The sequence below is a fragment of the Gobio gobio genome (genome assembly GCF_949357685.1).
Source record: "Gobio gobio genome assembly, chromosome: 1".
NCBI lineage: Eukaryota > Metazoa > Chordata > Actinopteri > Cypriniformes > Gobionidae > Gobio > Gobio gobio.
The window spans coordinates 52,748,665-52,762,863 of record NC_137097.1 but is presented as its reverse complement, the minus strand read 5'-3'; the positions used below and the strand labels follow the sequence as shown (position 1 = coordinate 52,762,863).

The following is a 14,199-nucleotide window of genomic DNA, read 5'->3' as shown; positions in this document are numbered from 1 at the left end:
CCTGTTTCACAAGCAAGTCCTCAAGAATAGGACCAGCACAGAGGGGGAGAGGAATGGAGGGAGGAGAAGGAGGAGGGGGAGATGGAGGATACAGAGGGGAGGCGGGGAGGGGGGTGAAGTATTACACCAACCACCGCCACCACAAAAAATCCGGTTTCTTCCTCCCCTCCCCTCTTTTGCCCTCTTATATATCTCGATGCCTATTGTCCTTCGTAGCAGAAACAGCAACGCGGCTGATGCTCTGCATGTCGAATTCTAATGCCATTGCTTGTTACACCCACGAGACGTACGACACGTGCTGATTGTACCCTATTTCCTCTTAGTTGTTCGTGTTCTGCATTGCCACAAAAAGGTGAGATACTAGGGCTCTATATATAGTAGTCTACTGAGGGCGCGTTTTTACTCAGCTGTTGCGCCCCAAATATTTGCATCATGGATAAATACACGGGATGGAGCCTCTTGGTCAGAAACAAAGTGGCTTGCTGTGAATAGGTTCATTGAAACGCGCAAAATTTCCAAGAAAATCTACAAGGGACTAGTGTAATGCTTTAAAACCCTCACAAATAAACTACAATGGCAGGGATTAAAATCGCTATTTTCAGGTATTAGGCAAGAAGACGCCATTTTCACGAGTGGACTAACAGGCTCGCGCGCACACACACATAAACATACCCCCCACTCGCTTGTCACACTCTCACACATACGCAGTATGTCTGGAAGTCTCGTGCGTACTGCTGCCTTGTTACAGCACAGAAGCACTACTGAGTTTTGTACTCTCTCTCTCTCTCTCTCTCTCTGGTCTGTGGCAGTGCGCGATGATGAGTGACTAATTGCAAATACTGAATACCGATTTAAGCGTCACGCGCGTTGTTGGTTTACACAGTCAAATTATCAATCAAATTCAAGTCGGTCTACATTTTTCATTTTATTAATAATGACAATTACATTTCCATTCAACATGATTAAGAAAACTCTTTAAAATGTTTGAACAAACCTGCTTTGTGAAAATATTGACATAGACTTCCTTGATATCTTTGATAGCAGCAAAATAATTTTACAGAATAATACAAAAGTTACCTGCTGAACATGTAGCACAAGCATAATAAATTACCTAATTAGTGACTGAAACTACACTTATCTACAGTCACTTCTTTATCTATGGCACATGACCACCATCTTACAGACCCAAAAAAGTAACCATGCCCCTTTTCTCACCAGTAAAACCACATCGCCCAACTCCCCCCACCCCCCATTTAAAAAAACAACATCGTGTCTTCGTCATTCCTCATCGCGAGTTTCTGTCGGCACTGTCGGCTCAGGTGGATGTCCCCTGTAAAGAGAAAAGATGCAAATTTTAAAACATATTTTGAAAACGCAGCACAAACACATTTTATAGCAGATAGTGTGGCACTTTTGTATGCAATGCACATATGCAAACGAACCATTCAGAGTTCTTACCCAGAGTATGGCGGTGGGGGGGCATCGTGCTGGCCACTGTGAGTCAGAGCCTCGTTGTATGAGGGGAGACCCGGAGCCACAATAGTCAAGGGAACAGATTCGGGTACTGGCTGCCCATCCACTCCCATATTCACAGGAACACTGGAGGTGCAGAATCCATTAGAGTGACATTGCCACATAAAAGGCATATTGCAAGTGGTAATGACAGCATGCACTTACCTGCCGCCTCTTGCATTTTTGCCTCTGTTCTTGTAGCAATAAATGCCCAGCACAGCGACTATAATCGCTGTTATTACTATAGCCACGATGCCAGCTACCAAACCAGACACATCAAGTGGGTGCAAATCCTCTGTGGAAATCAATCAATCAGTTTATCATTCGCAACAAATACACATTTTAAGTGTTCATTTAGTGTCCCCCATTTTATCCCATCACGATAAAATATTGGTCAATAAAATACTATTTGTAGCTTGCATTTGCTAACACTATATGGCGATGGCTTGACAAGGCTGCTTTCTTCTGTGCTGTCAGACTAAGAATAGGACTTCAAATTTATTTGAAAATTGAACAGTTGGATGTGCATATCTTCAACTTCATCTATAAAATATCACATTCATTACCTTAATGAAAAAAAAAAAAGATCATTACCATGACTGTTGACATAGGTTTTCCAAAAAGCGGCCTGTCGGAAAACAAAATAAACAGTGTCAAGAAACTATATATATATATATATATATATATAAACCATTTTTCTCATCTTGTAGTTTTGGCTATAACATGCTTCCTTTGTGTTCACATTCCCTATAAGAGTATATAAATGAGTATATACTCTGTTTCTTACCGTCTTACGGTCATCTTCAAAAACCTCTCTGGCCTCTTCATACGAGCATATTTCCTCTATGCATTCTCTCTCTATATTGCCAGGCGTCACTACCTCAAAATCCCAACTGTTATACAACAGCTTACGGGAGAGAAATGAACCCGCTGACTTCTCTTCTAGGAATACTGAGGTCCACAAGAGAATACAAATAATAATGAAAATCACAACACATCACAAACATACATAATCACTTCTTGTAACAGACAGAAGGAACAGTGCAGCAGTATATAGGAAGGGTAATGAAATGGCAGCTAATCATAAAGATCTATGTAGTAAAATAAATAAAATGACAATAAATTATGTGGAATTCTGTGTATGAAAGAGTTACCAATGTTTGTAATACACCTAAAGTCTGTAATGCAAATAAGATTGTGCAGAGGTATAAGTCTTTGATTTCGTGCATGAGTGCATGAGCCAACAAAAAAAATAAAAATAAACACCATAGTACTAATGGATGAGCAGCAACAGAAGATAAACCAAAAAAAATGTCCCACACTGGCAATTTAAAAAAAAAAAGTGTTTTGTTTTTCATTATTACCATCATTTCCATTGTAAATCACTCTGCCCCAAACAAGATGCAGCAGGGATAGCAAGCTGAAACATATCGCTGGAAACCCCAGCATTGTACCTGTTCGAAGAATATAATAAAGAATATTACAAAGTTTAACAGACTATGTTTAGATAATGCCATATGGAGGATCTATAGGCCTATATAACATAAAGAATGCGTCACAAAATACGGAAAAAGCTTACAATGTCGTCCTCTATCGGTCATTGCAGCAATTCAAAAGCAAATATTAAATGTTTATATTAAGAAAAAACAGCCATGCATATACATAAAATATCAGTTTAATATCTTGTTTTCAAGACATCAACTAAAATCACATTGATAATACATTGACAAAATTGGGGCAACACGAGGAAATAACTTTAATATTTATTTATTTATTTAAGTTAATTAACTATAGTACATATCTGTATATTCGTTTCAAAAACAAGCTGTGGCCTACCACAAAACGCAGGGCAGAAAATAGAAAAGAAAGCAAAACTACTGGCCTGCGTCTACAGAAAAACGACACGGGAAACCGCCCGCTTACCTTTACACTCGTGTGCTCCTTACAAGGACACTTTGAAAGAAAAACACTTTCAGATATGCCCAGAGATTTCCTGTCTTGGTGCTGTAAATTATTATGACTAGCTCAACTATATGAATACAAAGATCTCACATATTCTCGGGTTTTAATTAAACTACTTCCCTATTCACCTGTGTTTCATTCTCAGCGAAAACACAACTCATCATCACGTATGAGACATACCAGTTTGACAACATACTTCACAGCCGCGAGCGCTTAGAGGAGTGGCGGTGGGACGTGACAAGTTTCGGTGACCTACCTGCACATCTCAATAAAAAAAGCTGTTTTGATCGCCCCCATTACAAAAAAAACAACAACAATTAGCATTGATATGTTTTAGTGCTGTGGCTCAATTATGTAGGCTACATATCGTATTTCAATGTTGAAAAATGTCATCACCTGTCTTTAAAAACAAACAAAAAATTCCAAGCTACCTTGAACAGCTTCCGGTTTTAACAGTCCATTGCGCCTTAACGGATCAACCGTTCTTTTCAAAGATAGTTATGAATGGGCCTCTTCTTTGCAGGAGCCGCCCTGAGAACAGCTTTTAATACATTAACGAAGGTCAGTCCAATCAAAGACTTTATATAACGTCTTAAAGGGACTTTAGTCACGACATAATGCTATTTTGAAATATAATATTCCTCTAGAATCAGAATCTCGCCTTGCGGTTGATTCCCTCCCAGCGATTTCCCCTCACCTCACATGTGGGAATCATTTGCAACAATTGCTTGCATTGCAGGGTAAATTGTCTTATTTGATCGTTATGGTCCAATAAGAACTGAGAGACATGAGAACAGAGATGAATAACACGTAGGCTATTTTTAGAAGTAAAAAACAACCTTTTTGGAATCTAAATACAATAGTATATTCATATATATTATCCTACATTCATAATAAAGTTTTTTTTTTTAAATTCTTACTTTAATCATTACATTTTCTCATTCATCAGCTGAATTCAGTTTCAAAACATTTTAATTGTTACAAGTACTTTTTAGAATGAATCGCCAATAAACCAGTCACCCACAAATTCTTACATGAAACGTTTAAAGACATTTTAATTGCGTACAAAAGAATATTGTTAGATTTAGATACAAAATTGGAAGATAAATGGTGTCTGACCTCTCTCCAGAGCCAAGAAAAATAGCTTAAATAAAAAAACTGAAATAATCAGACTTAAGACATGAAATGATATGAATGAGAATCATGTTACAATGTTGTGTAATTTTGTTAACATTGCACAATTAAATAGTGCTTTGTTCTTATTTGCAGCCGACAAACCTGATCTACAATAGAATTTGTCCCAGTTTGAAAAAGAAAAAATCCATGTCCCTTGATTAAAGGCCGTAAAGTGTGTGTAGCAACTCCCCCGAGAGTGGAGTATACCATAAGAACTGCTATAGTTTGACTAAGGAAACGCACCTGGTCTTGTTTTCCTTACACTATTAACTAAGCCGTTCTACTTATGTACAGACAGAGTGAATCACTCCCTCACAACACTGACTAATATCATGCTTTGTTAGTAAATTCATTTGGCAATTCCTCTGTATCACTTTTTCATCACCGTCTACTAATGAAGGTGCAAAAAATCACAAGCAAAGCACATTTTCAAAAACGTGAACCTGGAGACAGACTGTCTTATTCTGCACATATGCACAGACAGAAGTACCTTCAAAAAAAGACATCAAATTGATACTAAAACAAAAAAGAAACATAACAATCCCATAATAAAACCACACAATTTGTCCATTTTAGTGTTAAACTACATTAGATAACTATTCACGATGACAGAGCAGGTGTGCAAACATTTACAGTATAGCCTTTGGTTTGAATGAATACTAGCACGATACTGGACTCGTTATTTGAACACTACTGCTTCTCCACTAAAAAATGCTCAATTATTAAAACCACATCATGTCTTAGTCAACCCACATTGCTTTATCAGGAAGAGATTAATGAAAACAAGCTGGCTGGAATATATTTCTCGCCACTGATAGGTAGCAAGGTGTAGACTAGAGCAGCCATTTCAGTGCAGTCACACTGACTAAATAAATCCCCAGAGAAAGAACATGCTGAACAGGGGTCTGGGCCAATAAAACACTTTCTGAGTCAATAACACAATATATGACATGTAGGCGACACCAGAACCATCACAACACTTTGTCAGCACAACGCTTACGTGGTCGTTTAAATATACGTTGTCACTATTGTTCACCCCCCCCCCCCCCCCTGCGTGGGTAATGTTTTTTTTTTGTGGCACACAATCAGTCTGCAACCTTTTACTATGAATCTAAAATCAAGAGCATGTTTCTACAAGGCACTACATAAAACGTGGACAAAATAAGAACTAAAGGCCCCCCTTTCCAACATGTTCTCTCTCATTTGATATAGCCAAGTTTCTCCTTGGGAACCATTCATACACATACTGTAAAAGCGGCTAAAACACTGATGCGTACAGTGCCCCACACACACACACACACACACACACACACACACACACACTGTGTAGACATATAAGGCACCAGGCGTGAGAGTGAGGGCTTCAGTCTCCTAGGCAACAGTGCAGAGGGGCAGTCAGAGCAGGGTGCAGGGACAGCCACCACTCTTCTGCTTCCTCGCGTGATTAGCGGGGAGTGGTGGACTCTCCGTCTCCTGAAACTTCCTGAGGAGACAGGGTATTGTAAGTTCATCACAATCCACACAGAATCACAGAAGAGCGTTCCTCTATTACAAACCTTATTGCTCGCACAACCTCCATGAATGCTTCATCCACATTGTGGCGGTTCTTAGCTGACGATTCCATATAGTGGATCCTGTTTTCTCGGGCAAATGACATGGCCTCCTCTCTTGAGATCTATTTGGGGGAGAAAAAAAAAACCCACACACGTATGAATTGGCTGCCTTTTTCATTAAAAATTCACTCAGCTGTGTAACACTGAAAAAATTACCTCTCTCTGCTGATCAAGATCTGATTTGTTGCCAACAAGAACCATGGGAAAGTCATCTCGATCCTTCACCCGCAATATCTGAGTGTGAAATTTCTGAATTTCTTTATAACTGAAACAGAGAACCGACACAAATTCATTAGAACAACACATTTTGATCTATGAACACAAAAATAATACAGAGTTTATAGAAGGTCATTACAATTGAACTCTTCTTGAATAGTAGCCTGAAAAAACAATAAATATTCCTATTGTTAAACAAATGAATCATGAATTATTTTCCTGAACTGGAAAAAAAAAACCTGGCATAACTAGGAAAAAATAATTACTTTTTTTGTTTCGATATAGTATATTCTCAAAAAGTTCTAGACTGAACAATATATAGACTGAACACGTAATATGCATGATGTCCCCGTTTTCACAAATTTGGGTTTTTTGTATACACACTTGTTTTCAAAAGTTTGCATTTTCAGGCCCCCAAAATGTCGTTGTCATGCAAGTGAAGGGCCAAAACGCATGCAAAGCTTTCAGTTTTTAGATAAAAACGGTGTCGTGTAAATCAAATTCACATCTGTGAGGATTCGCACACTGTGAAACTTCAACATTTACACTCGCCACACAAATAGTCGCAGTTCAGCTGTTGAAGTTCAACTCTGCTGAGCACCTGATGACATGAACACTCATAACCTGCACTCTCATTCTCATCACAAACACATTTTGTGGTTTTATTTTTAAAACACACACAGACACATAAACACTCTCTGTTCTCGTCACACAGAGAGGTTAGAAACTATCTATTCCCCTTCCTCTCATGCTCACACAAACACACTCTGGAAAACACCTACCTGCCACTGTCATTAAGAGCAAACACCAGCAAGAACCCCTCTCCAGAGCGCATGTACTGCTCTCTCATCGCCCCAAACTCTTCTTGTCCTGCTGTGTCGAGAACTAATGAACAGGTGAACGACAAAAGCAAAACATAGCCCGGTTAAATAGAGGGGAATATACAAGATGAGCCAATCCAAACAAATCACATTTTTTGGTGCACAAACACAATTCATAACTACACCTAATTTACAGAAAAAGTTTGGTTTAAGCACAGCTGGCATGATGTTGTACTGACAGCAAGTCAAAACAAAACCTGGGCAGGAACCCATAGTCAGCAATGAATCATCAATGATGCAACTCTGTCCAAAATCTCCCTACTGAGGGAACCTGTGGAGCTGTTAACACTCATTCCTTCCTACGAAGAACACATTAATAACAACATACTGTCTAATCGGGTCTCCTTTCCATCCACGGTGCAGATTTTAGTGTATGAGTCTTCAATGGTTGGGTCATAGTCAGACACAAAGTACGACTGTGAAAGAAAACAGAAAACATTTTGGTTCACCAACTCCTCAACAAGGGCTTTAACATGAAGGAACATGCAGAGAAAAGCCCACTGCACTCTGAACGTCACCCAAATCTTACAACACACCCACAGAAATAATTACACCGCGTATTTGCCCCATATTGCGCCTTAAATACATCTTTATTTCATACAAAGTACTGAAAAATACACACTTACCTGAATGAACTGAATACTGAGGGCGCTTTTCCCCACACCTCCACCGCCCACGACCACCAACTTATATCTTTCTTCCGTTGACATAATCCCTGTAACATTGGGTCATAAAACAATACTAATCATGTCTTCTTACTCAACTAAAATGGTTTTAAGAGGAATAACACTGCTCTGTGGAGCATAAAGATTTAGGACCGTAAAAGGCCTGGCATCGTTGATAAACCTCTACAATGTAACAGATTTGGGCAAGTATGTATCACAATAAAAGCTCCATATGTTTCCGTATCTACAAAACATTTGCAGATTGATAACTCCAAAGTGGAAATAAAACAAATACCGTGCTGGTTCGAGCAATGACCGCCGATTACCTTTCTTCCGCAGCCGCCTTGAGTAAATTAGCCTTCTGGTGCCAAGTTAGCGACTCGAAAGTCAGACAACTTAGTCCACTGCCAACCCGCGAATACTCCGACAACTTTAATACACTATATCCGCGAGATTTAGCCTACAAATGCTCCCTTTTGTACAAGCGATAAAACCATCTTGCTTATGGAGATAAAAAGCGAATTCCAAGCTTAAAGGAATGTCCGCCCTCTGGATTTTTCTTGGTGATTTCTGGACTCTCTCTTGCTTCCGATAGCTTTTTTTCATGACCAGGGGCAACTTTTTTTCGTCTTCAGTGTATATCATGCGCACGCCTGAAATGGGCGTGGCTTTCGGGGTTGTTTTTCTCATCGCACGAATCATTTCGTAAGCGGTGAGCCTTGGCGAGTTCTAATTGGCTGATGCAAATGTTTCGATGAGCGATCCTGCTGTTACTACGCTTGTATTTCCGCAATAGAAGGAAGGCTATATGATAAACGTGTAATTCGAGCGTCGACTTTCCCATATTTGGCCAAGGGCCTGGCTTGTCTGTGTTACTGTACAGTACATGTTTACACATAGCGTTAATTTTGCATTCATTGTCCGTTTTTTATTGAGCTCGAACGATATAAATAAGCGCAAGACGGCGACACATGAATCATCTATTGAAATAGACATAGGCGTATAAAACGAGGCTGATTTAAACTTTATGTTTGTCGAGATGGAACATTTTGTATCTTATGTATTGATTTTTTACTGGCGTATTTAATTCCTAGTAATATGTAGGCTACTATGTTGAGTCTGTAGGCTACATTTGCCTTTGTTCTTCTTGTAGCCTATATTCCTTGGCAATATCCGTGTGGATGCTGAATCACTTTTGGCTTGCATTAAACGAAACCCTCCAGGAATGTGACAAACAGGGTGTAGTAAAAATCGTTTTGGAGACACCCACCAGTTACTGTCTGCTTTCTCAACATTTCCAGGGATACGTGCTCCTCTTCATTGTGACTAAACCAAGTGAGGGGACTGAATTTCAGTATGATGCAACAAATTCCTCAACTTTCGAAAAGCCTTAGGTAGGCTTTAACTGTAAGGATATTATAATTTCTGTGGGTTTTATTCATTTAAAAGGCACAGGTCTATTGCCCAACTATAATCAACTGGCTTTTAAATTGACAGACATAGAAGCAGGATAGTGCATGGGCCAAGGACCCCCAAATATGATGAAGCTTTTATGAGGGACCCCCTTCCTAAAATCCATCTATTTTTTATGTATGAAAAAACCAAAACATTTAAACTGTTAGCGAAGTAGTAAGTGTGACATTATAAATACAACATATTATTTCCAAACTTAAATCGGCTATGCTAAATTTTGGATGTATAAACCCGAAGAAGAACATTTTCAAATAAAATGATTTGTATGAGCAACTTTAACAATAAATGCAAGCAGATAAAGGGGACTATAGTGAGTAAAACTCACTGGAAAGATACAAAGCAAACATACTACAATTCTCGTATGTATACCTATCTTTATATGTTTGAGATGTTTTTATTCTCAGACTTGTATACAGCAAGAAAGAAGATAAACATTTAGAAATGAAACCGTTAGAATGTTCGGTAGACTTTATTCATTTTTGCTTTGTCTTTTTATTCTCTGACATTTTCTGGGGACCCCCTTTGAACCTTCTGGAGGACCCCAGTTTGAAAACCCCTGGGCTAGTGGGTGTTACCTTTTTATTGCTTTTGTCTTTTAATAACATTTTATTATACAATTCACCAAAATAGTTGCTAAAATGAAAGAGACAGAGAGATAGTGTAAAATAATTGTCTTTAATGAACACTTTTTTTCCAATACAAGCTATAGTGTTAAAATTCCACCTGCAAAATACCCATTTATAAATAACAATTATCAATGAATTTCAATAAATAAAGTCACAGGCAGAACAAATCGCATGTGTTTTTCCAGACATTCTGTCATTTACACACATATCACCAGTCCATTAGATCGAATACTCTCTTGGAGGAACATGCAATTTCATCAAATAAATAAGTGAATTCACACACTCATACATATGCTGTTTCACCCATGTCGCTGTCTTCATTTAAGTTCCTTCATTCGGGAGGTACAGAATAATCACAGTTCCTTAGCTATCCCTCTCTGAGAAGTCCTTGTTTACACCTTATCTTTAAGTAGTGGCACAGTCCAAACAACCTGTCCCTCCTCAACATCTGTACGGCAAAGCAGCCTGTCCCACTTTAATACGTGGGCCCAGTAGCACCCCAAGCAGCATGCGTTCTCCCCAGTCTAGTATTTTGCTAACCGTTAGACTGACTGGAGACAGGGGGCTGTTGTCTCCATCCATACCCTCCACTGCTTCAACACCACCGGTAACCTCCTTCTCGAAAAGCTCCTGCGATGAGGTTGTGATCCCACACGGCCCCTGGATCTGCCTGTGTGATCTTGTGCTTGAACTGTTCACTTGGTTTGTTTTTTGTTGCTCCTCGTTTGCTCTGCGGTTCACTTTCTTCTTTCTTCTTTGTGATCTTGAGCAGCTGTGTCTAGCTGAGGCCTCCTTGCTGATAAGCCTGTTTGCCTCTTTTGGATCTGCTCTGGTTTCTGATGCTGACGCCTCCATATTGACTCTGCCCAAGTCATCTAACGCCCCCGTATGGTCGACTGCGGAACGGCTCTGCTTCAGATCACCGCTGTTCGCTGATGACCCCTCCTGGAGAGCCTGGGGAACTGCGCCCACTGGCGTAAGGGAAAGAGTAAGGCTTTTGCGTTTCTCCGCTAGGGATGGGATCTGAAGGTAAGTAGGCTTGGGTAGGCTGGACTTTGGCGGATCCTGCTGAGTCTGAGATGGGACGTTTACTGGTCTTTGTATTTCTACGGGATTTGCGCGGAGAGTGAGCGCTCCGAGCTTGTCTGAAAGAGATAAGGTAAACTCTGGATTCATCACCTCATTGCGTTGGTCTCTGCTCTGAATATTTTCCATTTGGCTGTTCTTGTTCTCACAGTGCACGTTTGCTTTGGGATCCTCAGTGCATCCATTAATAATACAGTTGTTGTCCATGCTGTTCTGAATGTTCAAGTTAGTTAGCAGTGCCACCGTGGAGCTGCTGTTGCTGTTTTCATTGGTGGGCTGTGGGCAGTTATCCAAAGGTTTGACTGACTGCTGAGCATGAATGTTTGTTGTGTTATGATTCTTCAAAGAAAGCGTTCCCTGGAAGAGCTGCAGCTGCCCCAGGAAGTTAAAGTTTGGTGAAATGGTAGGTCTGCGTTCTTTCACAAACCTAAAGGAACGATGAGATTAATCTGAGTGAAATCAGAACAACGAAACATTCTCACTTAGGCCACTATCATGCCCCTGACTCTTTTTATGTGCAAAATGTCACTGCTTATTACATAGAAAATGACAGCAGTAGTCAAACAACATTATGCACATTACCTGTATGCATGATCCAGATCCATTTTCAGGCTATACATGACGTAAGCCACAGCAAGTGCTGGAGACCGAGAGATTCCTGCAGCACAGTGAACCAAGACAGAGCAGCCACGTGACACGGCCCCATCTGCAACATACAATATTGAAAAATTATAGTGTACACCCAGGGGTTTGCACCAGATGATCTGTTTCAAATTAGCCTCACATTATTATTAATTTACACAGACAAACAAATGTATTTCCATAGTCAGAGTTCACTATTCATCGATGCTATTAATGATGTAATGCTATTGGGATGCAAATACAGGCTGATGTAAGCAGTGGGATGCCGGGTCCCTCACCAATGAAGTGCAACGCCTGAGGGATCCAAGGAAGCAGGTCATCCCGCAGGGAGTCGTCTATTGGGATACGGAGGTACTGGTACTGGGGTAGAAATGAAGGCTGTGGGCAACATCGGCTCACACTTAGTACATACGAGATGCCTCGGTCAGACAAACCGTCCTGTGGGAAAGGTGAGAAAGTAACTTAATGTTATGCACGAGAAGAACAAACTATTGTTAAATGAAGCAAATGTCATTTAAAGACGGGTTGAGGAGGATTCTCCTTAACAGCTAGTTCTACATTATGGAGAATTGTAAATATACCTGCGTTACGTCAGTCTCTGCACCAAGATAGAGATGCGGCAGAATCCGCGACAACGGCGGCCGCTCGGATTGACTGTCCCTGTAGTACACCATCTCCTGATGAAACAAACATATACATATACACTGAAAATTACTCTATTCAGTCTGTGGCGCACTAAACAGACAGTCAGAATCCTAAAAGCTGCAATTTGGCATACCTAAAAATTATGAAAAAGTTTTGATAAATTGCATTTAACAATAATTATATACAGTTTACCCTTACTTGCAATGAACTAAAAGCTCATACTCACCAATTCAGTCACTTATAGATCAGCAGAGTCCGCAGGAAATCCAAAAAGGTTGGCAAAATCCAACGAAGCTGGTGGATGAACGTTGTAAATAGCACAAAAAGGAGGAAGCACAGGCTATATCGCGTGAAGTATATATGTGCGTGATTATAAACAGTTCCGCGATCTCTCTTCGCTCTCAGTAGTTGTGCTCCCGTGCTCCTCTCCGTTCTGTCTGCGCTTCAAACATTATTTGTTGTTGTATGTCTATACCTGCGCGAGGGGGGAAAAGATGAGGTCATCCCGTTTCCAGAAGCTAAGAATAGTGCAATTCTATGTGATGTCATTTTCAGCCAATCAGCGGGCAGGCTTGCTCTTTGACGCGCGCGCGGGCACGCTGTTTGTTCGCCATCATCAATTTACCCTGAAGACCTCGGCATTTTTATTGTGATGAATCGTGTTTTACTCCCTGTAGCCTTTCAGACAGAAACACAACCGCTTTTATTTGCAAATCGAGTGCGTGCAATCAGTCAAATGAGACTCTCCTATCTTTCTATGTTTGAGATGTTTTTGTTAACAGACTTGTGTGCAACGTCCCATGCGAGCAGTACGTGCGTCTCTGGTAAACAGAATGTATTATGCAGAACGCTTAGTTAACTAGTACACATTTACCTATTGGTGTCATATTTATACTATATTTAACAACTTCGCGCTGTGCACTGTTGCCTACAAACATTACGTTATATTTCTATTTATGTCATGCGTTTTTATCAGATTGTACCACAATTATTTTTTTTCTCGAGCCACAGCTGCAAAAAAACAAAACAAAACAACAGTTGTTCAATTGTAACTCTTAAAATTAGATTTATGTGAATTTATTAATCTATAATAATGCTAAACCACACTGTAAGCTTCTACAAAACAAGTTTAACCAGTCAATTTAATTTACAGTGATACGAGAGGTTAAGACTTTGTCTTTAAAATATTGCATAATCGAGTTTTGCATGTTTACTGGACAGATGCATAATATATTTGTAACTAAATGTGCAGGCCAACCTAAATCATAGGCTTGGCCCACCCTGAGAGTCTTATGGCTTTGATGTTACTTTTTTCACTGTATTAATTTGATTTTATGTCTAAAAATATGGTTTATACTGTGAAACAAATAATATACATGTGTGAAATATTAATTTTCTATTGTTTTATTGCATCTTGTTTTTCTATCCACCATTAGAGTGTTATTAGATGCATACACCTCTATGGATGTCTACAGAAGAAATGTGATCAATCTCATTATTTCCTACCTTGGAATAGTAAAAATATCAAGTTTGATTATGAAAACAAATTAACCAAATTTTACCAGAGTTGACATTTTCACTATTCCATGGTGCTTTCTGGTGGAAAATAATTAGAAATTGAATCTATAGACCTCCATGGCCATTATATTATAATACTATTATGTTCCATTTTACATCTTCTGGCCTGAAGTGTGTTATATTT

General features: G+C 39.6%; 3 protein-coding genes across 5 annotated transcripts; all 3 read right to left on the bottom strand.

Moving 5' to 3' along the window:
- Window positions 1-902: 902 nt before the first annotated feature.
- Window positions 903-3,685, bottom strand: prrg2 (proline rich Gla (G-carboxyglutamic acid) 2; the record flags this gene model as incomplete). Of its 2 annotated transcripts, XM_079819828.1 has the most annotated exons (7): window positions 3,436-3,685; window positions 2,877-2,966; window positions 2,300-2,463; window positions 2,107-2,140; window positions 1,678-1,807; window positions 1,459-1,599; window positions 903-1,330 (listed from the first exon to the last, which is right to left on the bottom strand). In XM_079819828.1, exons 2-7 carry the CDS (start codon window positions 2,959-2,961, stop codon window positions 1,279-1,281), a joined length of 606 nt encoding a protein of 201 aa, XP_079675954.1. In that variant the 5' UTR covers window positions 2,962-2,966; window positions 3,436-3,685. The 2 variants fall into 2 exon arrangements, with proteins under 2 accessions (XP_079675954.1, XP_079675955.1); XM_079819829.1 differs by lacking the exon at window positions 903-1,330 and having other exon boundaries at window positions 1,455-1,599; window positions 3,436-3,666.
- Window positions 3,686-4,384: 699 nt separating this feature from the next.
- Window positions 4,385-8,674, bottom strand: rras (RAS related). 2 transcript variants are annotated; one of them, XM_079819850.1, is made up of 7 exons: window positions 8,352-8,674; window positions 7,987-8,075; window positions 7,689-7,776; window positions 7,262-7,364; window positions 6,420-6,528; window positions 6,207-6,325; window positions 4,385-6,133 (listed from the first exon to the last, which is right to left on the bottom strand). In XM_079819850.1, the coding sequence occupies exons 2-7, from the start codon at window positions 8,068-8,070 to the stop codon at window positions 6,046-6,048; spliced, it is 591 nt and encodes a 196-aa protein (XP_079675976.1). In that variant the 5' UTR covers window positions 8,071-8,075; window positions 8,352-8,674; the 3' UTR covers window positions 4,385-6,045. The 2 variants fall into 2 exon arrangements, with proteins under 2 accessions (XP_079675976.1, XP_079675977.1); XM_079819851.1 differs by having other exon boundaries at window positions 8,321-8,635.
- Window positions 8,675-10,152: 1,478 nt separating this feature from the next.
- Window positions 10,153-12,966, bottom strand: LOC307137783 (uncharacterized protein). The gene is made up of 5 exons (XM_079835715.1): window positions 12,724-12,966; window positions 12,434-12,529; window positions 12,131-12,290; window positions 11,793-11,916; window positions 10,153-11,637 (listed from the first exon to the last, which is right to left on the bottom strand). Exons 2-5 carry the CDS (start codon window positions 12,524-12,526, stop codon window positions 10,566-10,568), a joined length of 1,449 nt encoding a protein of 482 aa, XP_079691841.1. The 5' UTR covers window positions 12,527-12,529; window positions 12,724-12,966; the 3' UTR covers window positions 10,153-10,565.
- Between the last annotated feature and the right edge of the window lie 1,233 nt (window positions 12,967-14,199).

Bases quoted from the DNA above. Each gene is read 5' to 3' on its own strand.
- rras (XM_079819850.1), bottom strand. From the start codon at position 8,070: ATGTCAACGGAAGAAAGATATAAGTTGGTGGTCGTGGGCGGTGGAGGT. The intron at 7,777-7,986 runs GTAAGTGTGTAT...TTTCTTTCACAG, and splicing joins TCAGTATTCAGTTCATTCAG to TCGTACTTTGTGTCTGACTA. The intron at 7,365-7,688 runs GTATGTTGTTAT...CCTGTTCATTAG, and splicing joins AAAGGAGACCCGATTAGACA to TTCTCGACACAGCAGGACAA.
- LOC307137783 (XM_079835715.1), bottom strand. From the start codon at position 12,526: ATGGTGTACTACAGGGACAGTCAATCCGAGCGGCCGCCGTTGTCGCGG. The intron at 12,291-12,433 runs GTATATTTACAA...CCTTTCCCACAG, and splicing joins CAGAGACTGACGTAACGCAG to GACGGTTTGTCTGACCGAGG. The intron at 11,917-12,130 runs GTGAGGGACCCG...TGTATGTTGCAG, and splicing joins TCAGGCGTTGCACTTCATTG to ATGGGGCCGTGTCACGTGGC.